Genomic DNA, 24,926 nt, shown 5'->3' with positions numbered 1-24,926 from the left:
GGCCCCCACTCCGTTGGAAGGACCAGGTGGAAAACGATTTAAACTCCCTTGGTGTGACCAATTGGCGCCGGTTGGCGGAGCGATGGAGCGACTGGCGCGCCTTGTTGGACGGCCATAACCGTTTAGACGGTTAAGCGCCAGTTAAGTAAGTAAGTAATATACATATATTTTTAATTTAAATCTTGTGATAAATGAAATTAATTCAGCGTTCTTACATTAGTATACTTATGTAATCAGACTTGAGAAAAATCTTATGCGAATAATGCCCGCTATATATAATATATAATAATAATATATAATATATAGTAATAATTTAAATAATACTTTATTTCTTTTAAAAAACTTTTCAATGCTCTTTAAGGCGTCTTGTTTTACTAACATATTTTAGGCTTTTTTTAAATAATTTTTATATACTTAAATAAGTTTTACAATTTTGTTTTTAATTTTTATTAGTCCAGGCATATTAGACGAAAAATCAATACTCTTTCGGACCATAGCTTCCTTTGGTTTATCGAATTCTCCCACTAATGAATATGAAACGTTGAAAAAAAAAATTTCCAGAGTATACTTTGCCGCAGCCATTTAAAGTGCATTTTTTGGGTTTTTTTTTTATTATTTCGAGAATGGCAGCCCCTGTCAAAAAATGTTTGGTTAATTTTTTCAACGTTTCATGTTCATTAGTAGGAGAATTCCATAAACCAAAGAAAGCTATGGTCCGGAAGAGTTCCACCTGAAATGCTAATATGCCTGGACTATATTTGAAATACGAGAATGGCGAACATATTTATATGTCTTTTTTATTCCACTATTATGAAAAAAATGTATGTTTAACAATAAAATAAAGTCTCGTATGATATGAAAATTCAGCATTTTTTATATACATATGTAAATACATATATATTTGTATATTCAGTCTTCCACAAAATGTGTAGATAATATATATGTAACTTTCTTTATAAAAAATATTAATATAAAACTTGTTCCTATACATACATATGGGACAAATCATGTTTTTAAAATGTTGTATTCATATCAAAAACTTTTCAAATATATAACCTTTTAATTATTTCGTAAAATATGTGCATGTAGGGGTGGAGAATATATGTCCCCACTATTTATAATAAAAAAATTGGGTGATTTTTCCCCAATATATATGCTTGAATATGTGGACTAAAACTTATATTATATTTTGAACATATGAAGAAAAGACTTTGTAAAGGGCAAACAGCAATGTCTTCAATTTCAAATAAAGTTCAAGTTGCTCGTTGTGTAACAAAAAAAAAAAATTCTCTTGAATTCTAAGCCTTTGTAAGTTATTTTGGAATAGAATTGATATTTCTGTAACTCTTATTTAATTTGAAAATCCGTAGTATATTTTGATACGTTACTAGAATGTAGGAGAAATTTAATATTTGAAATTAAATCTGGTTGAAAAAATATTTAGTTTTCTAAATTCTAAACAAATTTTAAGGAGGCTTTTATGGAAAGACTCCAAAGCACATTTATTCTAGAATTCATTGAATTTGCTTAAATCTTGAAAACTTTATGAACTGCTTAAAATCTCATACACCAAATGTGTTTTAAAGGCCCACATTTTTTTATTGATGTAACGTAGTGAACAAGAAAATGAAATTTCGGTTTAGATGTTTATTAAAAAGTGATATATACAAACTATTATGCTGTTTAATCAGAGAATCTAATCGTTTCAAATAAACTTCATCTATATCAGACATCATAAGAATATCCACAATTCGAATTAGAATAAAAAAAAAATCTATATTTCATCATTTTCAAGAACTAAGTCACCAATTATTAAAGGAAGATGGTGCAAGAAAGTCATTATTTCCCTAGCTGACATACGAAAGTTAGAAGTTTTTAAATTAACTAAAGTTATAGGAGGACAAATATTCCCGATTTCTGTCTCGCCGTACTGAAACATTTGCTTACGATAATTAAGGGTTTCAATCCTGAAATACTTTTTCGTTACAATAAATTTAAAAGAACTTCAGAAATATCATAGCTACAAACACCTTCAAATATGTATATCGTGCATCATATCAAAATAGAAATTATCAACTGCGTCAAAGCTTTGTATGTCGTTTAAAATACATGCTTCCTTAATACCAGTCAGTGCTTCATTTTTAAGGGAACAGTCAAGAGAATAATTTTCTCTGTCTCAAATATTCTGGAAGCTCTTCAACATCTTACCTTAAATTTACTTTTTGTCTTTTACAGTTTCGACAGTAAACATTTGAATTGAAACTAGTGGTGAACCCCAATATTGACTTCAAACCTAAATTATCACCAATTATTAGCGCCAATACAAACTAAACACGATATTCTCCATACGAAGTATTTAGAATCAATCCTTCTGTTTCTAATTGTTGAATAACCTCTACTAAAGGTCCGAATGAATACATATTTCCATATTCCTTTCGATGTATCCATTTGAAAAATCCTGCAACAAAATTTATTTTCTAATGTGGACTGGCTGTGGTTTGATATAGTAGCAAAGCTGTAATAAATTCCGCAAACAGTTTGAACTGCAGCATGTGATCCCAGTGGATTATCAATTCCAAAATCATCATAATATATAATATATGGAATAACTAGTTTTTCATTGAAGTCGCAAATCTTCTTTTCCCAAGTTTCACCATGTATGACATTTGTATAACATTGGTTGTTATATTTTAAAGTTTGCATATTTTCCAATGTATCTTTTAAATTGCTTTTCGATTGAAAATATTTAGCAATTTGAAATTTTATGGGCATAATGACTCCTACGACTTTATTGGAATGCAATCCGGGACTATTATTGATAACAATTTCGGAAATCTCTTCACTAATAGTATATGAAGAGGGAAATTTAAAAATTTCTTCGTTTTCTATAGATTTCAAAAAACGATACTCGCTAGAAATATGTTCAAAAGGTGAAACAAATTTTCGGAATTGATTTTGGATAAATATTCTTTGATTGAGGTCTGGTATTAGTGGTGAAATTGACATTAAAACATGTTCCTGAATTAGTTTTAAAATTTTTTCATTTACATTGTCTAAAACATAAAGCACATCCTTTCTATTAAAATTATTTTTGTCATGTAGAGATAAAATGAATCGATTAATATCCAACTGAGCTATATTTTCACTGCTTGCAGTAGGGCCAATTTGTCGTACGTTTTCGTGTGTTTCCCTTGCACTGTAAAATGCTTGTTGTTCTTGCGAACTCGTAACTACAGCCGAACGTGCGTGAACTCTCTTTAAATGGATTTGAAAGGTATAAACGTTTGAAAAGCACTGCCCACATTTAGGTACATTACAAATAAATTTTTTTATCTTATTAAACGTATGAAAAGTTTTTAAATGAGCGACCAAACTTTTTGCGTCTAACGCAACAAAATTGCAAAGAAAACATTTAAACATGCTGTTAAATTATTTTACGGCCTGTAGGTAGCTTGTAAGTAAGACAATATTTGGAGTTGCTATGAATTCAATATCAAAAAAAAAAATTTGTTGTATAAAGTTGTACAGGTTTTTCGCTTCCGCAGGATACTCAAAATTCAGGAAATGAAATAACTTAAATATAGTATCAAGTGCCTTTAAAAATGTAGGCACCTTATATAGAATAACATCGAAAAGAATATAAAAACAAGCCAAACTAGCTATATCTGGCCCAATAACTAAAATTATAGGTTGCAGTGGAAGTTCTTTCCCCATAACCTTCAACTTAAGTTCTTCATATAGTCTTTGGTAATCATTAATGCATTTACAGTGCAGTACTGTAACGTTTTGAGCATCGCCTATAGACGGCTTCCATTTCAAACGTTTGCCGGTTTGAGCACAGCATGTAAAAGCAACGTAATTATACAATCTTTTGAATCTGCGATAAAAAGTAAATTACATTAATACATATATGCTTATATACTTATTATTTATGCTAAAGTATAGGTATTAAATTACCGTCATTAAGGGATGTCTCAATTTTAGCCAATAAATTTTTGGATGCTGAATCCTTTACTTTTTCCTTCTGACAGCCGGATATCGAGATAATACATAGCCAATATTAAAAACGTTTGTTTTTTAAAATCTTACCAAATCTTCTATAGGAAATAATACTATAATTTGTTCTGAAAAATTAATGATATCCCTCATTATCATAGGGATCGACCGCTCAGAAAAATTTTGGGCTATGATATTTACCAAGGCTTGGCGATGTTCGCCTAGCAACAAACAATGTTCCTTATATTGTTGCAAAATGGTTTGGCCCCATGGAATTGCTTTTAGTATTTCACCTAGACTCTTCACAGGTGTACTTGCTGTGACAGGTTGAGATTTGTGGCTGCAACTAAGCGAACTATTTGAAGATTCCAAAAAACACATTATATTTTCCTGCAATAAAAAATGAAATGCAAAAAAATATATATGTGAACATTTAACTAAACCCAACGCTTACTTTATTTTTCTTCAAATTGGCTAGCCTTTGCTTAAATTTAATTCTAGTCCCAAGCATTGAAATAGGGAAAAGCTCATTGATATCGTCTTCTTTAATTAAAAACAGGCTCTCAATGTCCATTCCACAGTCTGAAAATATAAAATCGCAATATGTATATTTATGAATATAGGTGGGCCTTCTTTTGCAAATTTGTCAAACAAAGAAAGAATTTGCTGACCGTTAGCAATTTCTGGTAGGTTGTCGCATTGTCATATCTTGAAATATTTCCACAGATCACGTTTTCACTACCTAACATACATTTCCGAAAGGTTCTTGATTTGTTCCTTAATTCAAATTTGCCTCCATACAAATATGGTGCACACTAATATGAACACTTATTAACAAACATACAATTGAAGATTGAACGAATAGGTTCCGGTTCATAAAAACTTAATTAAATTATCTTACCTATCATTCTTTTGTCACACATCTTCGCCAAAATCCATTTTTCCGCAAATTATGTCCCTTAGATTCGTGTTCTCGCACGTCGGAGCTGCTGTGGTGCCGCTCTGAGGCAGAAAAGTCTCAATTTCACCAAAAGACAGCAGCTCACCACTGGGCCCAATAATAAATATTTGGCTGGATTCTTGGTCAAAATCACTCACTACACTGTTCATTTTATTAACGAAATGCTTTAATTAAATATTTATGAAACAACTTGCGCAATTATCAAAACAAAATAGATTTTATTAACAACTCACAATATTATATTGCAAGCGACGCTGACATTTCGAGAAAATTTACGAATTTGTAACGGGATAGTTGCTGTTATTCTTTTTTCAACACTTTTCAGTGTTACTTTAGCAGTAAAATATTGTTATCGGACTACTTAATGTTACATGAAGTCGAAGAAGTTGTTGCTGTTGTTCTTTTTTCAACACTTTTCAGTGTTACTTCAACAGTAAAATATTGTTATTAGACTGCTTCATGTTACATGATGTCTAAGTCACCATTTTTAAATGTTACTTGAACAGTAAAATAATGTTATCAGACTACTTCATGTTACATGAAGTCGAAGAAGTTGTTTCTGTTGTTCTTTTTTTCAACACTTATCAGTGTTACTTCAACAGTAAAATACTGTTATCAGTATACTTCATGTTACATGAAGTCGAAGAAGTAAAAATCTTGTTTGCCAGATCGTGTTAATTTAAAAAAATTTCAAAAATTGTTGTTGCTTTGCATGTTAAAACCGATCGTGTGAAATTAACATGAATCGTGTTACTTAAAAATTACGATTTTTTCTCTGGGTGCACCATATAAGGAAGACTAAAAGCGGTATTGGCGGAGATCACTTCCGACTACAAATACAAACCACAACGGCAGCAGCAGAAAAAATCAAAATCTAATTTCAAAAATTTCCAACAAACTATACTTTTGTATTTTCTCACATACTTTTTTTGGTATATTTAAGCATATTGTAAATTTTTTTAGACATAAGTTTTCGTACGAGAAGATTGGTAGAAAGCTAAGGGCTTTGAGCTTTATTGTCGTGGTCTTCTTTAAAATATTTTTTTTTTAATTTTTTTAAGTAGTTTAAGTAATTTCACTTCCCTTTTAAAGTTTTGTTGGTAAGTTTCATTTTTTTAGCTGAGTAACTGCACTCCGCTTTTTAAATTTTTGTTGGCAATTTTGCATATGCAATTTTTCTTATTTCTGACACTTATTTGATTTTCTTTTTTTGGAAAATTACTATATTCAAAGTACACCGATCTTTACCGGCGTGCTGTGTCTACAGTCTCACTTCCGCACATGCGTTTTTCTTTGTTTTTTTTTTTTCATTTTCGGTTAGACCGCGACTAACTCGAAATTATGGAATTTTGAATATTTTTTTCTTTGCACAGATTGCACATACAGATATTTGCCAGAACGTTTCCAGCAAATTTACCTGTGTCTTTACGGCATTTAACATTAGGGGCTTGCTTATAAGCACCCACATTAAAATTTTTTTATCTTTTTCATACTTTTTTGCACACGTTTTTTCCTTGGACATTGTCATCACGGTTAAAATTTATTACTAGCTATACACTCATTATCCAAGATCGTAAGCGATCGATCTGGATCAGTGTTTGAGCGTGGTCATATGTACATATGCTTCATACAAGTGAAATTGGTGAGTGTTTTGAGAGAAACATAAAAATTTATCAAAATACACCTGTTTGGTTGTATGTACATATGTTAGCAAAGATTCCTGCTCTTGCAAAAATAGAACAGGAATCAGCAAATAAGAAAAAAACAACAGATCGCAACGAACATATAATTTTTTTTACTTTGATGACCTAGTTTTACTTTGTGCAAAATTGATTTTGGATCTACTTGTGCGTTTGCGGTAGGTCAGGGATTAGGGCTTTCAACTTTTTTGTTCGCCCTTTTATTTTATTTGGCTTGAATTTTGTATCTGTAGATTTTAAGATAGGAGTTGGTAGGATAAGGCATTAGGGTGGTTCATAAATCTACTTTTTTTTACTGGTATAAGAAACCTCACCCCTCGTTTTCTTTTTTAATTTATTTGTTTTTCTTTACAAAAAATTGTATCGAATTGAATTGAATTTAAATCGTATATTATTATTTTGTTTTGTTTTATGTTGAAATAAAATTTTAAGCGGTTTTTTTATTCTTACAAATATCGATGGTTTGCACCCGGTAGGTTAGATAGGTTTAGGGTGTAGACTTAAGAGAGATTGAGTTGTTAAATAAAATTTTGAAATGTATGGCTGAAAACATAGGTTTTTAGTAATGCAGGGCTAAGTTCGAATTCTTGGCGTTGGTGCTGCGCTTGTGCGTGGCAGGGTAAGGTGAAGGCGGGTGGTAGAGAAAAATGACCGAGTGACAGACGGACAGACTAGTGACTGGTTTGGTGCACTGTAAGTAGATAGGAGTCAGCACAGTGCCCATGGTTCAGTGCAAGTTGCACTGCAGAGGGTGGGAAGACGCCACCTGACAGGACAGGCCTTCACCTTTTTCTCCCCTTATGCTTTCCCCTTTGTAACTTTGCCCCTCATGTCTATTCATATCTTCTTCAGATTTTACTTTCACTACACCTGCAGGTATGAACCCTTTTTGTTCATGTGGCTGCGGGTGAGGACGGTGGTGTAATACCCCGCCCGAGCAAGCCTGGGATGCAAGTATACCTGCTTGCAGCCGCTCCTCACCACCCCAAACAGTCAGCCACGAACAACTCACGATTAATTTTAAGACTTATAAGTTATACCGCCTTTTTTCACTTTCCTCATTGTGTCTAACATCACGTCAAGTATAACAGAACAGATGAGGTTAGGTTAGGTTAAATTATGTTGTGTAAAGTTAGGTTAGCTTAGGTTAGGTCACTTTGTAGGTTAAGGCGCATTAGACGAATTTTGGTTTGGTTATATGTTGGTGGTAGATCAGAGGATATCAAGTAGTTTAGGTCAGGTTAGGTTAGGGTAGGTCTCCTTGTAGGTTAAGGCTTACTAGCTAAAATTTTTTCTATGTTGCTGTTTGTGTGTTACAGCATATCGAATAGGTTAGGGCAGGGAAAGTTAGGTTATGTAGGGTCAGGTTAGTTTTGGGTGCATTCTGTAACATTTTTACGCTCACAGTTTTTTTCTGCGGCTCTGGATTTTTCTGCCCAAGTTTTAAGCCTGCACCATTTAAGAACAAAACTCCACGGTATTTTTGATCGAATTTGACCGTTTTTAGGTTAGGATTAGTTAGGTTGAGTCACAAATAATGTTTTGATATATGTTGAGGGTTGAGTTATCAATATCCAAGGTCATTATCGTATTAAGTTACGAGATTGAACTCGTTAATTGTTCCTATGTCTCAAAAACTCGAAAAACGGAGTTTTTGAGGTTAGAAAAAAAAAACAAGAGCTAACATTTGAATTCTGACAACGGATTCGTGATCAGCGACCAAAAATCCATAAGAATTGACCTGTCTGCTCAGTTGAACATTCCACTTTTTTTTCTGTGGATTTTGATGCGCTGAATCCAAATCTGGCCCCAAAATTGCTCTATCAGCTCTGGTTTGGAGTAGGTGTAGGAAAATTTAGAAATACGAAAATTTCAAAATACGATATCTCAGCAAAAAAAAAATGAGTTTTGAGCAAGCTCAACACCATTGGAAAGAAGAAGAATTTTATTTAAAGATGCCACCCTTTACTTTTGGTGAAAGAAAACATTTGCAAGGCTACAAAACCTCAAATATGGGCAAAAACGGTGTTGTTTGGACTTTTAGGTTAGGATATCTCGAAAACCAGAGCTGATAGAGCAATTCTGAGGCCAGATGTGCTTGTAAGTAAGACAATATTTGGAGTTGCTATGAACAATATAAAAAAAAATTGTTGTATAAAGTTGTACAGGTTTTTCGCTTCCGCAGGATACTCAACATTCAGAACATGAAATAACGTAAATATAGTATCAAGTGCCTTTAAAAATGTAGGCAACTTATGTAGAATACCATCAAAAAAATATAAAAACTAGCCAAACTAGTTATATCTGGTCCAACAACAAAAATTATAGGTTGCAGTGGAAGTTCTTTCCCCATAGCCTTCAACTTAAGTTTTTCATATAGTCTTTGGTAATCATTAATGCGTTCACAGTGCAGTACTGTAACGTTTTGACCATTTCAAACGTTTGCCGGCATTTGCTTGCTGGACAGAAATCATTGATGGCTTGAGCACAGCATGTAAAAGAAACGTAATTATACAATCTTTTGAATCTGCGATAAAAAGTAAATTACATTAATACATATATACTTATTATTTATGCTAAAGTATAGGTATTAAATTACCGTCATTCAGGGATGTCTCAGTTTTAGCCAATAAATTTTTGGATGCTGAATACTTTACTCTTTCCTTCATGTATGGAAGTATAGTCGTTGTAAAATTAGGCCATTCGGTGAACAAACTTTGGGATTTGTCCTGGTATTTGAATTCGAAATCAATTTCAATCTACGTATATATGTATGAAGAAAAAAATTTTATGAATATACTTTTTACTTACATATGATCATATTTAAAATTCAAGGTCAATTATTCTTACCCAGGAGTATCCAAGTGAATGTTTTAAAAGCGGCCATTCAATAAGCATATTTTTGCTTTTTTTTTTTTTGACATCTTCTGTTCTTAAGGCAATCGTATCTCTCCAGTTTTGTTCTACAACACTCCATGGTTCCACGTTGTGTGAAAGCCATACTTTTTTGCCCAAAGCATCTTCATCTACCAATATAATAAAAATAAATATAACAAAACACAAATTGTACATTTAAACAAAATGTATACCTTCGGTTTGAGGGTCTATCTGTTCGATTATTTTATAACTATTTATATCGATTTCCAAATCCTTGACTTTTGTACCCCTTTTCATTTTACGGCGGACATTTGTTGCTTTGTCATATAATTTTCCGGTAGGATTTTTCCATTGCGTTTGTTGCAGTAATATCTCTGTATATATATACATAAGTAAAATAATGAAGCAAATGATTTATAAGGGAGACCCGAATTCAGATGCCATTTTGGAATAATCATAGTATTAAATCTAAAGCTTTGTATCGTTTGTGAATTCACTTTACCATTACTCGGCCAATACATTAAATCAAACATGGCACAACATTTTAGCTTTGATACTACTTATAACAAAACTGACAGCCGGATATCGAGACAATATTAAAAACGTTTGTTTTTAAAATCTTACCAAATTTTCTATAGGAAATAATAATATAATTTGTTCTGAAAAATTAATGATATCCCTCATTATCATAGGGATCGACCGCTCAGAAAAATTTTGGGCTATGATATTTACCAAGGCTTGGCGATGTTCGTCTAGCAACAAACAATGTTCCTTATATTGTTGCAAAATGGTTTGGCCCCATGGAATTGCTTTTAGTATTTCAGCTAGACTCTTTACAGGTGTACTTGCAAGGTTGAGATTTGTTGCTGCAACTAAGCGAACTATTTGAAGATTCCAAAAAACACATAATATTTTCCTGCAATAAAAAATGAAATGCAAAAAAATATATATGTGTACATTTAACTAAAACCAACGCTTACTTTATTTTCCTTCAAATTGGCTAGCTTTTGCTTAAATTTAATTCTAGTCCCAAGTATTGAAACAGGGAGAAGCTCATTGATATCGTCTTCTTTAATTAAAAACAGGCTCTCAATGTCCATTCCACAGTCTGAAAATATAAAATCGCAATATGCATATTTATGAATATGCACTAGGGTGGGCCTTCTTTTGCAATGTTGTCGAACAAAGAAAGAATTTGCTGACCGTTAGCAATTTCTGGCAGGTTGTCGCATTGCCATATCTTGAAATATTTCCACAGATCACGTTTTCACTACCTAACATACATTTCCGAAAAGTTCTTCATTTGTTGCTTAATTCAAATTTGCCTCCATACAAATATGGTGCACACTAATATGAACACTTATTAACAAACATACAATTGAAGATTGAATGATTAGGTTCCTGTTCATAAAAACTTAATAAAATTATCTTACCTATCATTCTTTTGTCACACATTTTCGCCAAAATCCATTTTTCCGCAAACGATGCCCTTTAGATTCGTGTTCTCGCACGTCGGAGCTGCTGTGGTGCCGCTCTGAGGCAGAAAAGTCTCAATTTCACCAGAAGACAGCAGCTCACCACTGCGCCCAATAATAAATATTTCGCTGGATTCTTGGTCAGCATCACTCACTACACTGTTCATTTTATTAACGAAATGCTTTAATTAAATATTTATGAAAAAACTTGCGCAATTATCAAAACAAAATAGCTTTTATTAACAACTCACAATATTATATTGCAAGCGACGCTGACGTTTCGAGAAAATTTACGAATTTATAACGGGATAGTTACTGTTATTCTTTTTTCAACACTTTTCAGTGTTACTTCAGCAGTAAAATATTGTTATCGTTACATGAAGTCGAAGAAGTTGTTGCTGTTGTTCTTTTTTCAACACTTTTCAGTGTTACTTCAACAGTAAAATATTGTTATCAGTATACTTCATGTTACATGAAGTCGAAGAAGTAAAAATCTTGTTTGCCAGATCGTGTTAATTTGAAAAATTTTCAAAAATTGTTGTTGCTTTGCATGTTAAAATCGATCGTGTGAAATTAACATGAATCTTGTTGCTTAAAAATTACAATTTTTTCTCTGCGTGTACCATATAAGGGAGCCTAAAAGCGGTATTGGCGGAGATCACTTCCGACTACAAATACAAACCACAACGGCAGCAGCAGAAAAAATCAAAATCTAATTTCGAAAATTTCCAACAAACTATACTTTTTTATTTTCTCACATACTTTTTTTGGTATATTTAAGTATATTTTATAATTTTTTAGACATAAGTTTTCGTAGGAAAAGATTGGTAAAAAGCTAAGGGCTTTGAGCTTTATTGTCGTGGTCTTCTTTAAAATCTTTTTTTTTTTTAATTTTTTTAAGTAATCTTTTTGTTTGCCAAGTAATTTAACTTCGCTTTTAAAGTTTTGTTGGTAAGTTTAATTTTTTTAGCTGAGTAACTGCACTCCGCTTTTTAAATTTTTGTTGGCAATTTTGCATATACAATTTTTCTTATTTCTGACACTTATTTGATTTTCTTTTTGTGGATAATTACTATATTTAAAGTACACCGATCTTAACCGGCGTGCTGTGTCTACAGTTTCACTTCCGCACATGCGTTTTTCTTTGTTTATTTTTTTCCTTTTCGGCTAGACCGCGACTAACTCGAAATTATGGAATTTTGAATATTTTTTTCTTTGCACAGATTGCACATACAGATATTTGCCAGAACGTTTCCGGCAAATTTGCCTGTGTCTTTACGACATTTAGCATTAGGGGCTTGCTTATAAGCACCCACATTAAAATTTGTTTATCTTTTTCATATTTTTTTGTACACGTTTTTCCCTTGGACATTGTCATCACTGTTAAAATTTATTACTAGCTATACACTCATTATCCAAAATCGTAAGCGATCGGTCTGGATCAGTGTTTGAGCGTGGTCATATGTACATATGTATGTTTGAGTTTTTTTTGTTTCAGCTACTCAACTGCAGCGGCGCCGTTGGAGAAGAAGAGTAATTGGTGAGTGTTTTGAGAGAAACATCGAAATTTATCAAAATACACCTGTTTGGTTGTATGTACATATGTTAGCAAAGATTCCTGCTCTTGCAAAAATAGAACAGGAATCAGCAAATAAGAAAAAGAACAACAGATCGCAACGAACATATAATTTTTTTATATGATGACCTAGTTTTACTTTGTGCAAAATTGATTTTGGATCTACTTGTGCGTTTGCGGTAGGTCAGAGATTAGGGCTTTCAACTTTTATGTTCGCCCTTTTATTTTATTTGGCTTGAATTTTGTATCTGTAGATTTTAAGATAGGAGTTGGTAGGATAAGACATTAGGGTGGTTCATAAATATTATTTTTTACTGGTATAAGTAACCCCACCTCTCGTTTTCTTTTTTAATTTATTTGTTTTTCGTTACAAACAATTGTATCGAACTGAATTGAATTTAAATCGTATATTATTATTTTGTTTTGTTTTATGTTGAAATTAAATTTTAAGCGGTTTTTTTATTCTTACAAATATCGATGGTTTGCACCCGGTAGGTTAGATAGGTTTAGGGTGTAGACTTAAGAGAGATTGAGTTGTTAAATAAAATTTTGAAGTGTATGGCTGAAAACATAGGTTTTTAGTAATGCAGGACTAAGTTCGAATTCTTGGCGTTGGTGCTGCGCTTGTGCGTGGCAGGGTAAGGTGAAGGTGAGTGGTAGAGAAAAATGACCTAGTGACAGACTAGTGTCTGGTTTGGTGCACTGTAAGTAGATAGGAGTCAGCACGGTGCCCATGGTTCAGTGCAAGTTGCACTGCAGAGGGTGGGAAGACGCCACTTGACAGGACAGGCCTTCACCTTTTTCTCCCCTTATGCTTTCCCCTTTGTAACTTTGCCCCTCATGTCTATTCATATCTTCTTCTGATTATCCTTTCACTACACATACAGGTGTGAACCCTTTTTGTTCATGTGGCTGCGGGTGAGGACGGTGGTGTACTACCCCGCCCGAGCAAGCCTGGGATGCAAGCATACCTGCTTGCCGCCGCTCCTCACCACCCCAAACATTCAGCGACGTAACAACTCACGATTAATTTTAAGACTTAGTAGTTATACCGCCTTTTTTCACTTTCCTCATTGTGTCTAACATCACGTCAAGTATAACAGAACAGATGAGGTTAGGTTAGGTTAAATTATGTTGTGTCAAGTTAGGTTAGCTTAGGTTAGGTCACTTTGTAGGTTAAGGCGCATTAGACGAATTTTGGTTTGGTTATATGTTGGTGGTAGATCAGAGGATATCAAGTAGTTTAGGTCAGGTTATGTTAGGTCAGGTTAGGTTAGGTCAGGTCGCCTTGTAGGTTAAGGCTTACTAGCTAAAATTTTTTCTATGTTGCTGTTTGTGAGTTACAGCATATAATAAGTTAGGGCAGGGAAAGTTAGGTTATGTAGGGTCAGGTTAGTTTTGGGTGCATTCTGTAACATTTTTACGCTCACAGTTTTTTATTCGGCTGTGGATTTTTCTGCCCAAGTTTTAAGCCTGCACCATTTAAGAACAAAACTCCACGGTATTTTTGATCGAATTTGACCGTTTTTAGGTTAGGATTAGTTAGTTTGAGTCACAAATAACGTTTTGATATATGTTGAGGGTTGAGTTATCAATTATCGTATTAAGTTACGAGATTGAACTCGTGAATTCCTATGTCTCAAAAACTCGAAAAATGGGATTTTTTTGAGGTTAGGAAAAAAATCAAGAGCTAACATTTGAATTCTGACAACGGATTCGTGATCAGCGACCAAAAATCCATAAGAATTGACCTGTCTGCTCAGTTGAACATTCCACTTTTTTTCTGTGGATTTTGATGCGCTGAATTCAAATCTGGCCTCAAAATTGCTCTATCAGCTCTGGTTTGGTGTAGGTTTAAGAAAATTTAGAAACATGAAAATTTCAAAATACGATATCTCAGCAAAAAAAAATGACTTTTGAGCAAACTCAACACCATTGGAAAGAAGAAGACTTTTATTTAAAGATGCCATCCTTTACTTTTGGTGAAAGAAAACATTTGCAAGGCTACAAAACCTCAAATATGTGCAAAAACGGTGTTGTTTGGACTTTTAGGTTAGGATATCTCGAAAACCAGAGCTGATAGAGCAATTCTGAGGCCAGATGTGCTTGTAAGTAAGACAATATTTGGAGTTGCTATGAACAATATAAAAAAAAAATTGTTGTATAAAGTTGTACAGGTTTTTCGCTTCCGCAGGATACTCAAAATTCAGGACATTAAATAACTTAAATATAGTATCAAGTGCCTTTAAAATGTAGGCAACTTATGTAGAATACCATCGAAAAGAATATAAAAACTAGCCAAACTAGCTTTATCTGGTCCAACAACTAAAATTATAGGTTGCAGTGGAAGTTCTTTCCCCTTAGCCTTCAACTTAAGTTCTTCATATAGTCTTCGGTAATCATTAATGCATTCACAGTGCAGTACTGTAACGTTTTGAGCATCGACTATAGACGGCTTCCATTTCAAACGTTTGCCGGCATTTGCTTGCTGGACAGAAATCATTGATGGCTTGAGCACAGCATGTAAAAGCAACGTAATTATACAATCTTTTTAATCTGCGATAAAAAGTAAAATACATTAATACATATGTACTTATATACTTATTATTTATGCTAAAGTATAGGTATTAAATTACCGTCATTCAGGGATGTCTCAATTTTAGACAATAAATTTTTGGATGCTGAATCCTTTACTTTTTCCTTCATGTATAGTCGTTGTAAAATTAGACCATTCGGTGAACAAATTTGGGATTTGTCCGGGTATTTGAATTCGAAATCAATTTCAATCTACGTATATATGTATGAAGAAAAAAATTTTATGGATATACTTTTTACTTACATATGATCATATTTAAAATTCAAGGTCAATTATTCCTATCAAGGAGTATCCAAGTGAATGTTTTAAAAGCGGCCATTCAATAAGCATATTCTTGCTTTTATTTTTGACATCTTCTATTCTTAAGGCAATCGTATCTCTCCAGTTTTGTTCTACAACACTCCATGGTTCCACGTTATGTGAAAGCCATACTTTTTTGCCCAAAGCATCTTCATCTACCAATATAATAAAAATAAATATAATAAAACACAAATTGTACATATAAACAAAATATATACCTTCGGTTTGAGTTTCTGTCAGTTCGGTTATTTTATAACTATTTATATCGATTTCCGCATCCTTGACTTTTGTACCCCTTTTCATTTTACGGCGGACAATTGTTGCTTTTTCATATAATTTTCCAGTAGGATTTTTTCCATTGCGTTTGTTGCAGTAATATCTCTGTATATATGTAAGTAAAATAATGAAGCAAATGTTTTATAAGGGAGGCCCGAATTCAGATGTCATTTTGGAATAATCATAGTATTAAATCTAAAGCTTTGTATCGTTGGTGAATTCACTTTACCATTACTCGCCCAATACATTAAATCAAACATGGCACAACATTTTAGCTTTGATACTACTTATAACAAAACTGACAGGTGGATATCGGGATAATACATAGCCAATATTAAAAACGTTTGTTTTTTAAAATCTTACCAAATCTTTTATAGGAAATAATAATACAATTTGTTCTGAAAAATTAATGATATCCCTCATTGTCATAGGGATCGACCGCTCAGAAAAATGTTAGGCTATGATAGTTACCAAGGCTTCGCGATGTTCGTCTAGCAACAAACAATGTTCCTTATATTGTTGCAAAATGCTTTGGCCCCATGGAATTGCTTTTAGTATTTCACCTAGACTCTTTACAGGTGTACTTGCTGCGACAGGTTGAGATTTGTGGCTGCAACTAAGCGAACTATTTGAAGATTCCAAAAAACACATGATATTTTCCTGCAATTAAAAATGAAATGCAAAAAAATATATATGTGTACATTTAACTAAAATCAACGCTTACTTTATTTTCCTTCAAATTGGCTAGCCTTTGCTTAAATTTAATTCTAGTCCCAAGCATTGAAAGAGGGATAAGCTCATTGATATCGTCTTCTTTAATTAAAAACAGGCTCTCAATGTCCATTTCACAATCTGAAAATATAAAATCGCAATATGTATATTTATGAATATGCACTAGGGTGGGCCTTCTTTTGCAAATTGGCCAAACAAAGCAAGAATTTGCTGACCGTTAGACATTTCTGGCAGGTTGTCGCATTGCCATATCTTGAAATATCTCCACAAATCACGTTTTCACTACCTAACATACATTTCCGAAAAGTTCTTGATTTGTTCCTTAATTCAAATTTGCCTCCATACAAATATGGTACACCCTAATATGAACACTTATTAACAAACATACATTGAAGATTGAATGAATAGGTTCCTGTTCATAAAAACTTAATTAAATTATCTTACCTATCATTCTTTTGTCACACATCTTCGCCAAAATCCATTTTTCCGCAAGTGATGTCCTTTAGAGTCGTGTTCTCGCTGCTGTGGTGGCGCTCTGAGGCAGAAAAGTCTCAAGTTCACCAGAAGACAGCAGCTCACCACTGCGCCCAATAATAAATATTTGGCTGGATTCTTGGTCAACATCACTCACTACACTGTTCATTTTATTAACGAAATGCTTTAATTAAATATTTATGAAAAATCTTGCGCAATTATCAAAACAAAATAGCTTTTATTAACAACTCACAATATTATATTGCAAGCGACGCTGACGTTTCGAGAAAATTTACGAATTTATAACGGGATAGTTGCTGTTATTCTTTTTTCAACACTTTTCAGTGTTACTTCAGCAGTAAAATATTGTTATCGGACTACTTAATGTTACATGAAGTCGAATAAGTTGTTGCTGTTGTTCTTTTTTCAACACTTTTCAGTGTTATTTCAACAGTAAAATACTGTTATTAGACTGCTTCATGTTACATGAAGTCTAAGTCACTATTTTTAAATGTTACCTCAACAGTAAAATAATGTTATCAGACTACTTCATGTTACATGAAGTCGAAGAAGTTGTTGCTGTTGTTCTTTTTTCAACACTTTTCAGTGTTACTTCAGCAGTAAAATATTGTTATCAGTATACTTCATGTTACATGAAGTCGAAGAAGTAAAAATCTTGTTTGCCAGATCGTGTTAATTTAAAAAATTTTCAAAAATTGTTGTTGCTTTGCATGTTAAAATCGATCGTGTGAAATTAATATGAATCGTGTTGCTTAAAAATTACGATTTTTTCTCTGGGTGTACCATATAAGGAAGCCTAAAAGCGGTATTGGCGGAGATCACTTCCGACTACAAATACAAACCACAACGGCAGAAGCAGAAAAAATCAAAATCTAATTTCGAAAATTTCCAACAAACTATACTTTTTTATTTTCTCACATACTTTTTTTGGTATATTTAAGCATATTGTATAATTTTTTAGACATAAGTTTTCGTAGGAAAAGATTGGTAAAAAGCTAAGGGCTTTGAGCGTTATTGTCGTGGTCTTCTTTAAAATCTTTTTTTTTTTAATTTTTTTAAGTAATCTTTTTGTTTGCCAAGTAATTTAACTTCGCTTTTAAAGTTTTGTTGGTAAGTTTAATTTTTTTAGCTGAGTAACTGCACTCCGCTTTTTAAATTTTTGTTGGCAATTTTGCATATACAATTATTCTTATATCTGACACTTATTTGATTTTCTTTTTGTGGATAATTACTATACTTAAAGTAGACCGATCTTAACCGGCGTGCTGTGTCTACAGTCTCACTTCCGCACATGCGTTTTTCTTTGTTTTTTTTTCCCCCTTTTCGGTTAGACCGCGACTAACTCGAAATTATGGAATTTTGAATATTTTTTTCTTTGCACAGATTGCACATACAGATATTTGACAGAACGTTTCTGGCAAATTTACCTGTGTCTTTACGGCATTTAGAATTAGGGGCTTGCTTATAAGCACCCAAATTAAAATTTTTTTATCTTTTTCATATTTTTTTGCACACGTTTTTTCCTTGGACATTGTCATCACTGTTAAAATTTATTACTAGCTATACACTCATTATCCAAAATCGTAAGCGATCGATCTGGATCCGTGTTTGAGCGTGGTCATATGTACATATCTATGTTTGAGTTTTTTTTTTGTTTCAGCTACTCAACTGCAGCGGCGCCGTTGGAGAAGAAGAGTAATTGGTGAATGTTTTGAGAGAAACATCGAAATTTATCAAAATACACCTGTTTCGTTTTATGTACATATGTTAGCAAAGATTCCTGCTCTGGCAAAAATAGAACAGGAATCAGCAAATAAGAAAAAGAACAACAGATCGCAACGAACATATAATTTTTTTACTTTGAAGACCTAGTTTTACTTTTTGCAAAATTGATTTTGGATTTACTTGTGCGTTTGCGGTAGGTCAGAGATTAGGGCTTTCAACTATTTTGTTCGCCCTTTTATTTTATTTGGCTTGAATTTTGTATCTGTAGATTTTAAGATAGGAGTTGGTAGGATAAGACATTAGGGTGGTTCATAAATATTATTTTTTACTGGTATAAGAAACCCCACCTCTCGTTTTCTTTTTTAATTTATTTGTTTTTCTTTACAAACAATTGTATCGAACTGAATTGAATTTAAATCGTATATTATTATTTTGTTTTGTTTTATGTTGAAATTAAATTTTAAGCGATTTTTTTATTCTTACAAATATCGATGGTTTGCACCCGGTAGATTAGATAGGTTTAGGGTGTAGACTTAAGAGAGATTGAGTTAAAATTTTGAAGTGTATGGCTGAAAACATAGGTTTTTAGTAATGCAGGGCTAAGTTCGAATTCTTGGCGTTGGTGCTGCGCATGTGCGTGGCAGGGTAAGGTGAAGGTGAGTGGTAGAGAAAAATGACCTAGTGACAGACTAGTGTCTGGTTTAGTGCACTGTAAGTAGATAGGAGTCAGCGCAGTGCCCATGATTCAGTGCAAGTTGCACTGCAGAGGGTGGGAAGACGCCACCTGACAGGACAGGCCTTCACCTTTTTCTCCCCTAATGCTTTCCCTTTGTAACTTTGCCCCTCATGTCTATTCATATCTTCTTCAGATTTTCCTTTCACTACACATACAGGTATGAACCCTTTTTGTTCATGTGGCTGCGGGTGAGGACGGTGGTGTAATACCCCGCCCGAGCAAGCCTGGGATGCAAGCATACCTGCTTGCCGCCGCTCCTCACCACCCCAAACAGTCAGCCACGTAACAACTCACGATTCATTTTAATACTTATAAGTTATACCGCCTTTTTTCACTTTCCTCATTGTGTCTAACATCACGTCAAGTATAACAGAACAGATGAGGTTAGATTAGGTTAAATTATGTTGTGTCAAGTTAGGTTAGCTTAAGTTAGGTCACTTTGTAGGTTAAGGCGCATTAGACGAATTTTGGTTTGGTTATATGTTAGTGGTAGATCAGAGGATATCAAGTAGTTTAGGTCAGGTTAGGTTAGGTCAGGTCGCCTTGTAGGTTAAGGCTTACTAGCTAAAATTTTTTCTATGTTGCTGTTTGTGAGTTATAGCATATAATAAGTTAGGGCAGGGAAAGTTAGGTTATGTAGGGTCAGGTTAGTTTTGGGTGCATTCTGTAACATTTTTACGCTCACAGTTTTTTTTCTGCGGCTGTGGATTTTTCTGCCCAAGTTTTAAGCCTGCACCATTTAAGAACAAAACTCCACGGTATTTTTGATCGAGTTTGACCGTTTTTAGGTTAGGATTAGTTAGTTTGAGTCACAAATAACGTTTTGATATATGTTGAGGGTTGAGTTATCAATTATCGTATTAAGTTACGAGATTGAACTCGTGAATTGTTCCTATGTCTCAAAAACTCGAAAAATGGGAGTTTTTTGAGGTTAGGAAAAAAAACAAGAGCTAACATTTGAATTCTGACAACGGATTCGTGATCAGCGACCAAAAATCCATAAGAATTGACCTGTCTGCTCAGTTGAACATTCCACTTTTTTTCTGAGGATTTTGATGCGCTGAATTCAAATCTGGCCTCAAAATTGCTCTATCAGCTCTGGTTTGGTGTAGGTTTAAGAAAATTTAGAAATATGAAAATTTCAAAATACGATATCTCAGCAAAAAAAATGACTTTTGAGCAAACTCAACACCATTGGAAAGAAGAAGAATTTTATTTAAAGATGCCATCCTTTGCTTTTGGTGAAAGAAAACATTTGCAAGGCTACAAAACCTCAAATATGTGCAAAAACGGTGTTGTTTGGACTTTTAGGTTAGGATATCTCGAAAACCAGAGCTGATAGAGCAATTCTGAGGCCAGATGTGCTTGTAAGTAAGACAATATTTGGAGTTGCTATGAACAATATAAAAAAAAAAATGTTGTATAAAGTTGTACAGGTTTTTCGCTTCCGCAGGATACTCAAAATTCAGGACATGAAATAACTTAAATATAGTATAAAGTGCCTTTAAAAATGTAGGCAACTTATGTAGAATACCATCGAAAAGAATATAAAAACTAGCCAAACTGCTTTATCTGGTCTAACAACTAAAATTATAGGTTGCAGTGGAAGTTCTTTCCCCTTAGCCTTCAACTTAAGTTCTTCATATAGTCTTCGGTAATCATTAATGCATTCACAGTGCAGTACTGTAACGTTTTGAGCATCGACTATAGACGGCTTCCATTTCAAACGTTTGCCGGCATTTGCTTGCTGGACAGAAATCATCGATGGCTTGAGCACAGCATGTAAAAGCAACGTAATAATACAATATTTTTAATCTGCAATAAAAAGTAAATTACATTAATACATATGTACTTATATACTTATTATTTATGCTAAAGTATAGGTATTAAATTACCGTCATTCAGGGATGTCTCAATTTTAGCCAATAAATTTTTGGATGCTGAATCCTTTACTTTTTCCTTCATGTATAGTCGTTGTAAAATTAGGCCATTCGGTGAACAAATTTGGGATTTGTCCGGGTATTCGAATTCGAAATCAATTTCAATCTACGTATATATGTATGAAGAAAAACATTTTATGAATATACTTTTTACTTACATATGATCATATTTAAAATTCAACGTCAATTATTCTTATCAAGGAGTATCCAAGTGAATGTTTTAAAAGCGATCATTCAATAAGCATATTCTTGCTTTTATTTTTGACATATTCTATCCTTAAGGCAATCGTATCTCTCCAGTTTTGTTCTACAACACTCCATGGTTCCACGTTATGTGAAAGCCATACTTTTTTGCCCAAAGCATCTTCATCTACCAATATAATAAAAATAAATATAATAAAACACAAATTGTACATTTAACCAAAATGTATACCTTCGGTTTGAGTTTCTGTCTGTTCGGTTATTTTATAACTATTTATATCGATTTCCGCATCCTTGACTTTTGTACCCCTTTTCATTTTACGGCGGACATTTGTTGCTTTGTCATATAATTTTCCAGTAGGATTTTTTCCATTGCGTTTGTTGCAGTAATATCTCTGTATATATGTAAGTAAAATAAAGAAGCAAACGTTTTATGAGGGAGGCCCGATCTTTAGATGCCATTTTGGAATAATCATAGTATTAAATCTAAAGCTTTGTATCGTTGGTGAATTCACTTTACCATTACGCGCCCAATGCATTAAATCAAACATGGCACAACATTTTAGCTTTGATACTACTTATAACAAAACTGACAGGTGGATATCGGGATAATACATAGCCAATATTAAAAACGTTTGTTTTTTAAAATTTTACCAAATCTTTTATAGGAAATAATAATATAATTTGTTCTGAAAAATTAATGATATCCCTCATTGTCATAGGGATCGACCGCTCAGAAAAATGTTGGGCTATGATATTTACCAAGGCTTGGCGATGTTTGTCTAGCAACAAACAATGTTCCTTATATTGTTGCAAAATGCTTTGGCCCCATGGAATTGCTTTTAGTATTTCACCTAGACTCTTTACAGGTGTACTTGCTGCGACAGGTTGAGATTTGTGGCTGCAACTAAGCGAACTATTTGAAGATTCCAAAAAACACATGATATTTTCCTGCAATTAAAAATGAAATGCAAAAAAAATATATATGTGTACATTTAACTAAAATCAACGCTTACTTTATTTTCCTTCAAATTGGCTAGCCTTTGCTTAAATTTAATTCTAGTTCCAAGCATTGAAAGAGGGATAAGCTCATTGATATCGTCTTCTTTAATTAAAAACAGGCTCTCAATGTCCATTCCACAGTCTGAAAATATAAAATCGCAATATGTATATTTATGAATATGCACTAGGGTTGGCCTTCTTTTGCAAATTTGCCAAACAAAGCAAGAATTTGCTGACCGTTAGCCATTTCTGGCAGGTTGTCGCATTGCCATATCTTGAAATATTTCCACAAATCACGTTTTCACTACCTAACATACATTTCCGAAAAGTTCTTGATTTCTTCCTTAATTCAAATTTGCCTCCATACAAATATGGTGCACGCTAATATGAACACTTATTAACAAACATACAATTGAAGATTGAATGAATAGGTTCCTGTTCATAAAAACTTAATTAAATTATCTTACCTATCTTTCTTTTGTCACACATCTTCGCCAAAATCCATTTTTCCGCAAATGATGTCCTTTAGATTCGTGTTCTCGCACGTCGGAGCTGCTGTGGTGCCGCTCTGAGGCAGAAAAGTCTCAATTTCACCAGAAGACAGCAGCTCACCACTGGGCCCAATAATAAATATTTGGCTGGATTCTTGGTCAAAATCATTTTATTAACGAAATGCTTTAATTAAATATTTGTGAAAAAACTTGCGCAATTATCAAAACAAAATAGCTTTTATTAACAACTCACAATATTATATTGCAAGCGACGCTGACATTTCGAGAAAATTTACGAATTTGTAACGGGATAGTTGCTGTTATTCTTTTTTCAACACTTTTCAGTGTTACTTCAGCAGTAATATATTGTTATCGGACTACTTAATGTTACATGAAGTCGAAGAAGTTGTTGCTGTTGTTCTTTTTTCAACACTTTTCAGTGTTACTTCAACAGTAAAATATTGTTATTAGACTGCTTCATATTACATGATGCCTAAGTCACCATTTTTAAATGTTACTTGAACAGTAAAATAATGTTATCAGACTACTTCATGTTACATGAAGTCGAAGAAGTTGTTTCTGTTGTTCTTTTTTCAACACTTATCAGTGTTACTTCAACAGTAAAATATTGTTATCAGTATACTTCATGTTACCTGAAGTCGAAGAAGTAAAAATCTTGTTTGCCAGATCGTGTTAATTTGATAAATTTTCAAAAATTGTTGTTGCTTTGCATGTTAAAACCGATCGTGTGAAATTAACATGAATCGTGTTACTTAAAAATTACGATTTTTTCTCGGGGTGCACCATATAAGGAAGCCTAAAAGCGGTATTGGCGGAGATCACTTCCGACTACAAATACAAACCACAACGGCAGCAGCAGAAAAAATCAAAATCTAATTTCGAAAATTTCGAACAAACTATACTTTTGTATTTTCTCACATACTTTTTTAGTATATTTAAGCATATTGTATATTTTTTTAGACATAAGTTTTCGTAGGAAAATATTCGTAAAAAGCTAAGGGCTTTGAGCTTTATTGTCGTGGTCTTCTTTAAAATCTTTTTTTTTTTTAATTTTTTTAAATAATATTTTTGTTTGCCAAGTAATTTCACTTCGCTTTTAAAGTTTTGTTGGTAAGTTAAATTTTTTAGCTGAGTAACTGCACTCCGCTTTTTAGATTTTTGTTGGCAATTTTGCATATACAATTTTTCTTATTTCTGACACTTATTTGATTTTCTTTTTGTGGTTAATTACTATATACAAAGTACACCGATCTTTACCGGCGTGCTGTGTCTACAGTCCCACTTCCGCACATGCGTTTTTCTTTGTTTTTTTTTCCTTTCGGTTAGACCGCGACTAACTCGAAATTATGGAATTTTGAATATTTTTTTCTTTGCACAGACTGCACATACAGATATTTGCCAGAACGTTTCCGGCAAACTTACCTGTGTCTTTACGGCATTTAGCATTGGGGGCTTGCTTAAAAGCACCCATATTAAAATTTTTTTATCTTTTTCATATTTTTTTGCACACGTTTTTTCCTTGGACATTGTCATCACGGTTAAAATTTATTATTAGCTATACACTCATTATCCAAGATCGTAAGCGATCGATCTGGATCAGTGTTGTTTGGACTTTTAGGTTAGGATATCTCGAAAACCAGAGCTGATAGAGCAATTCTGAGGCCAGATTTTGATTCAGCGCGGTTTCTGGGTGTGAGATGCTGTCGGCCTCTGTAATCTTGAAATTTGTTTCAAAATAGGGGAAAGAATTAAATTTTTTCGTGGCTAAATTTGATGTTTGTCAAAGAAGGATAACTTCGTTGCAAGTACGAACAAGATTTTAAAAA

General features: G+C 33.3%; 2 protein-coding genes across 4 annotated transcripts; both read right to left on the bottom strand.

Moving 5' to 3' along the window:
- Positions 1–1,361: 1,361 nt before the first annotated feature.
- On the bottom strand, positions 1,362–8,036 carry LOC137242366 (uncharacterized). The gene is made up of 2 exons (XM_067769680.1): positions 4,451–8,036; positions 1,362–4,386 (listed from the first exon to the last, which is right to left on the bottom strand). Exon 2 carries the CDS (start codon positions 3,418–3,420, stop codon positions 2,302–2,304), a length of 1,119 nt encoding a protein of 372 aa, XP_067625781.1. The 5' UTR covers positions 3,421–4,386; positions 4,451–8,036; the 3' UTR covers positions 1,362–2,301.
- Positions 8,037–14,408: 6,372 nt separating this feature from the next.
- On the bottom strand, positions 14,409–24,904 carry LOC137240235 (uncharacterized). 3 transcript variants are annotated; one of them, XR_010949643.1, is made up of 6 exons: positions 23,056–24,904; positions 22,603–22,730; positions 22,349–22,537; positions 21,819–21,981; positions 21,544–21,755; positions 14,409–21,491 (listed from the first exon to the last, which is right to left on the bottom strand). XR_010949643.1 is itself a non-coding variant. In XM_067766242.1 (5 exons), the coding sequence occupies exons 1-5, from the start codon at positions 23,075–23,077 to the stop codon at positions 21,616–21,618; spliced, it is 642 nt and encodes a 213-aa protein (XP_067622343.1). In that variant the 5' UTR covers positions 23,078–24,904; the 3' UTR covers positions 14,409–21,615. The 3 variants fall into 3 exon arrangements, 2 of the variants coding, with proteins under 2 accessions (XP_067622343.1, XP_067622344.1); XM_067766242.1 differs by having other exon boundaries at positions 14,409–21,755; XM_067766243.1 differs by lacking the exons at positions 21,544–21,755; positions 21,819–21,981.
- Positions 24,905–24,926: the final 22 nt, after the last annotated feature.

The sequence above is a fragment of the Eurosta solidaginis genome, chromosome 2, assembly GCF_040869045.1.
Source record: "Eurosta solidaginis isolate ZX-2024a chromosome 2, ASM4086904v1, whole genome shotgun sequence".
NCBI classification, from domain to species: domain Eukaryota; kingdom Metazoa; phylum Arthropoda; class Insecta; order Diptera; family Tephritidae; genus Eurosta; species Eurosta solidaginis.
This window is presented reverse-complemented; position numbering and strand designations above follow the sequence as displayed.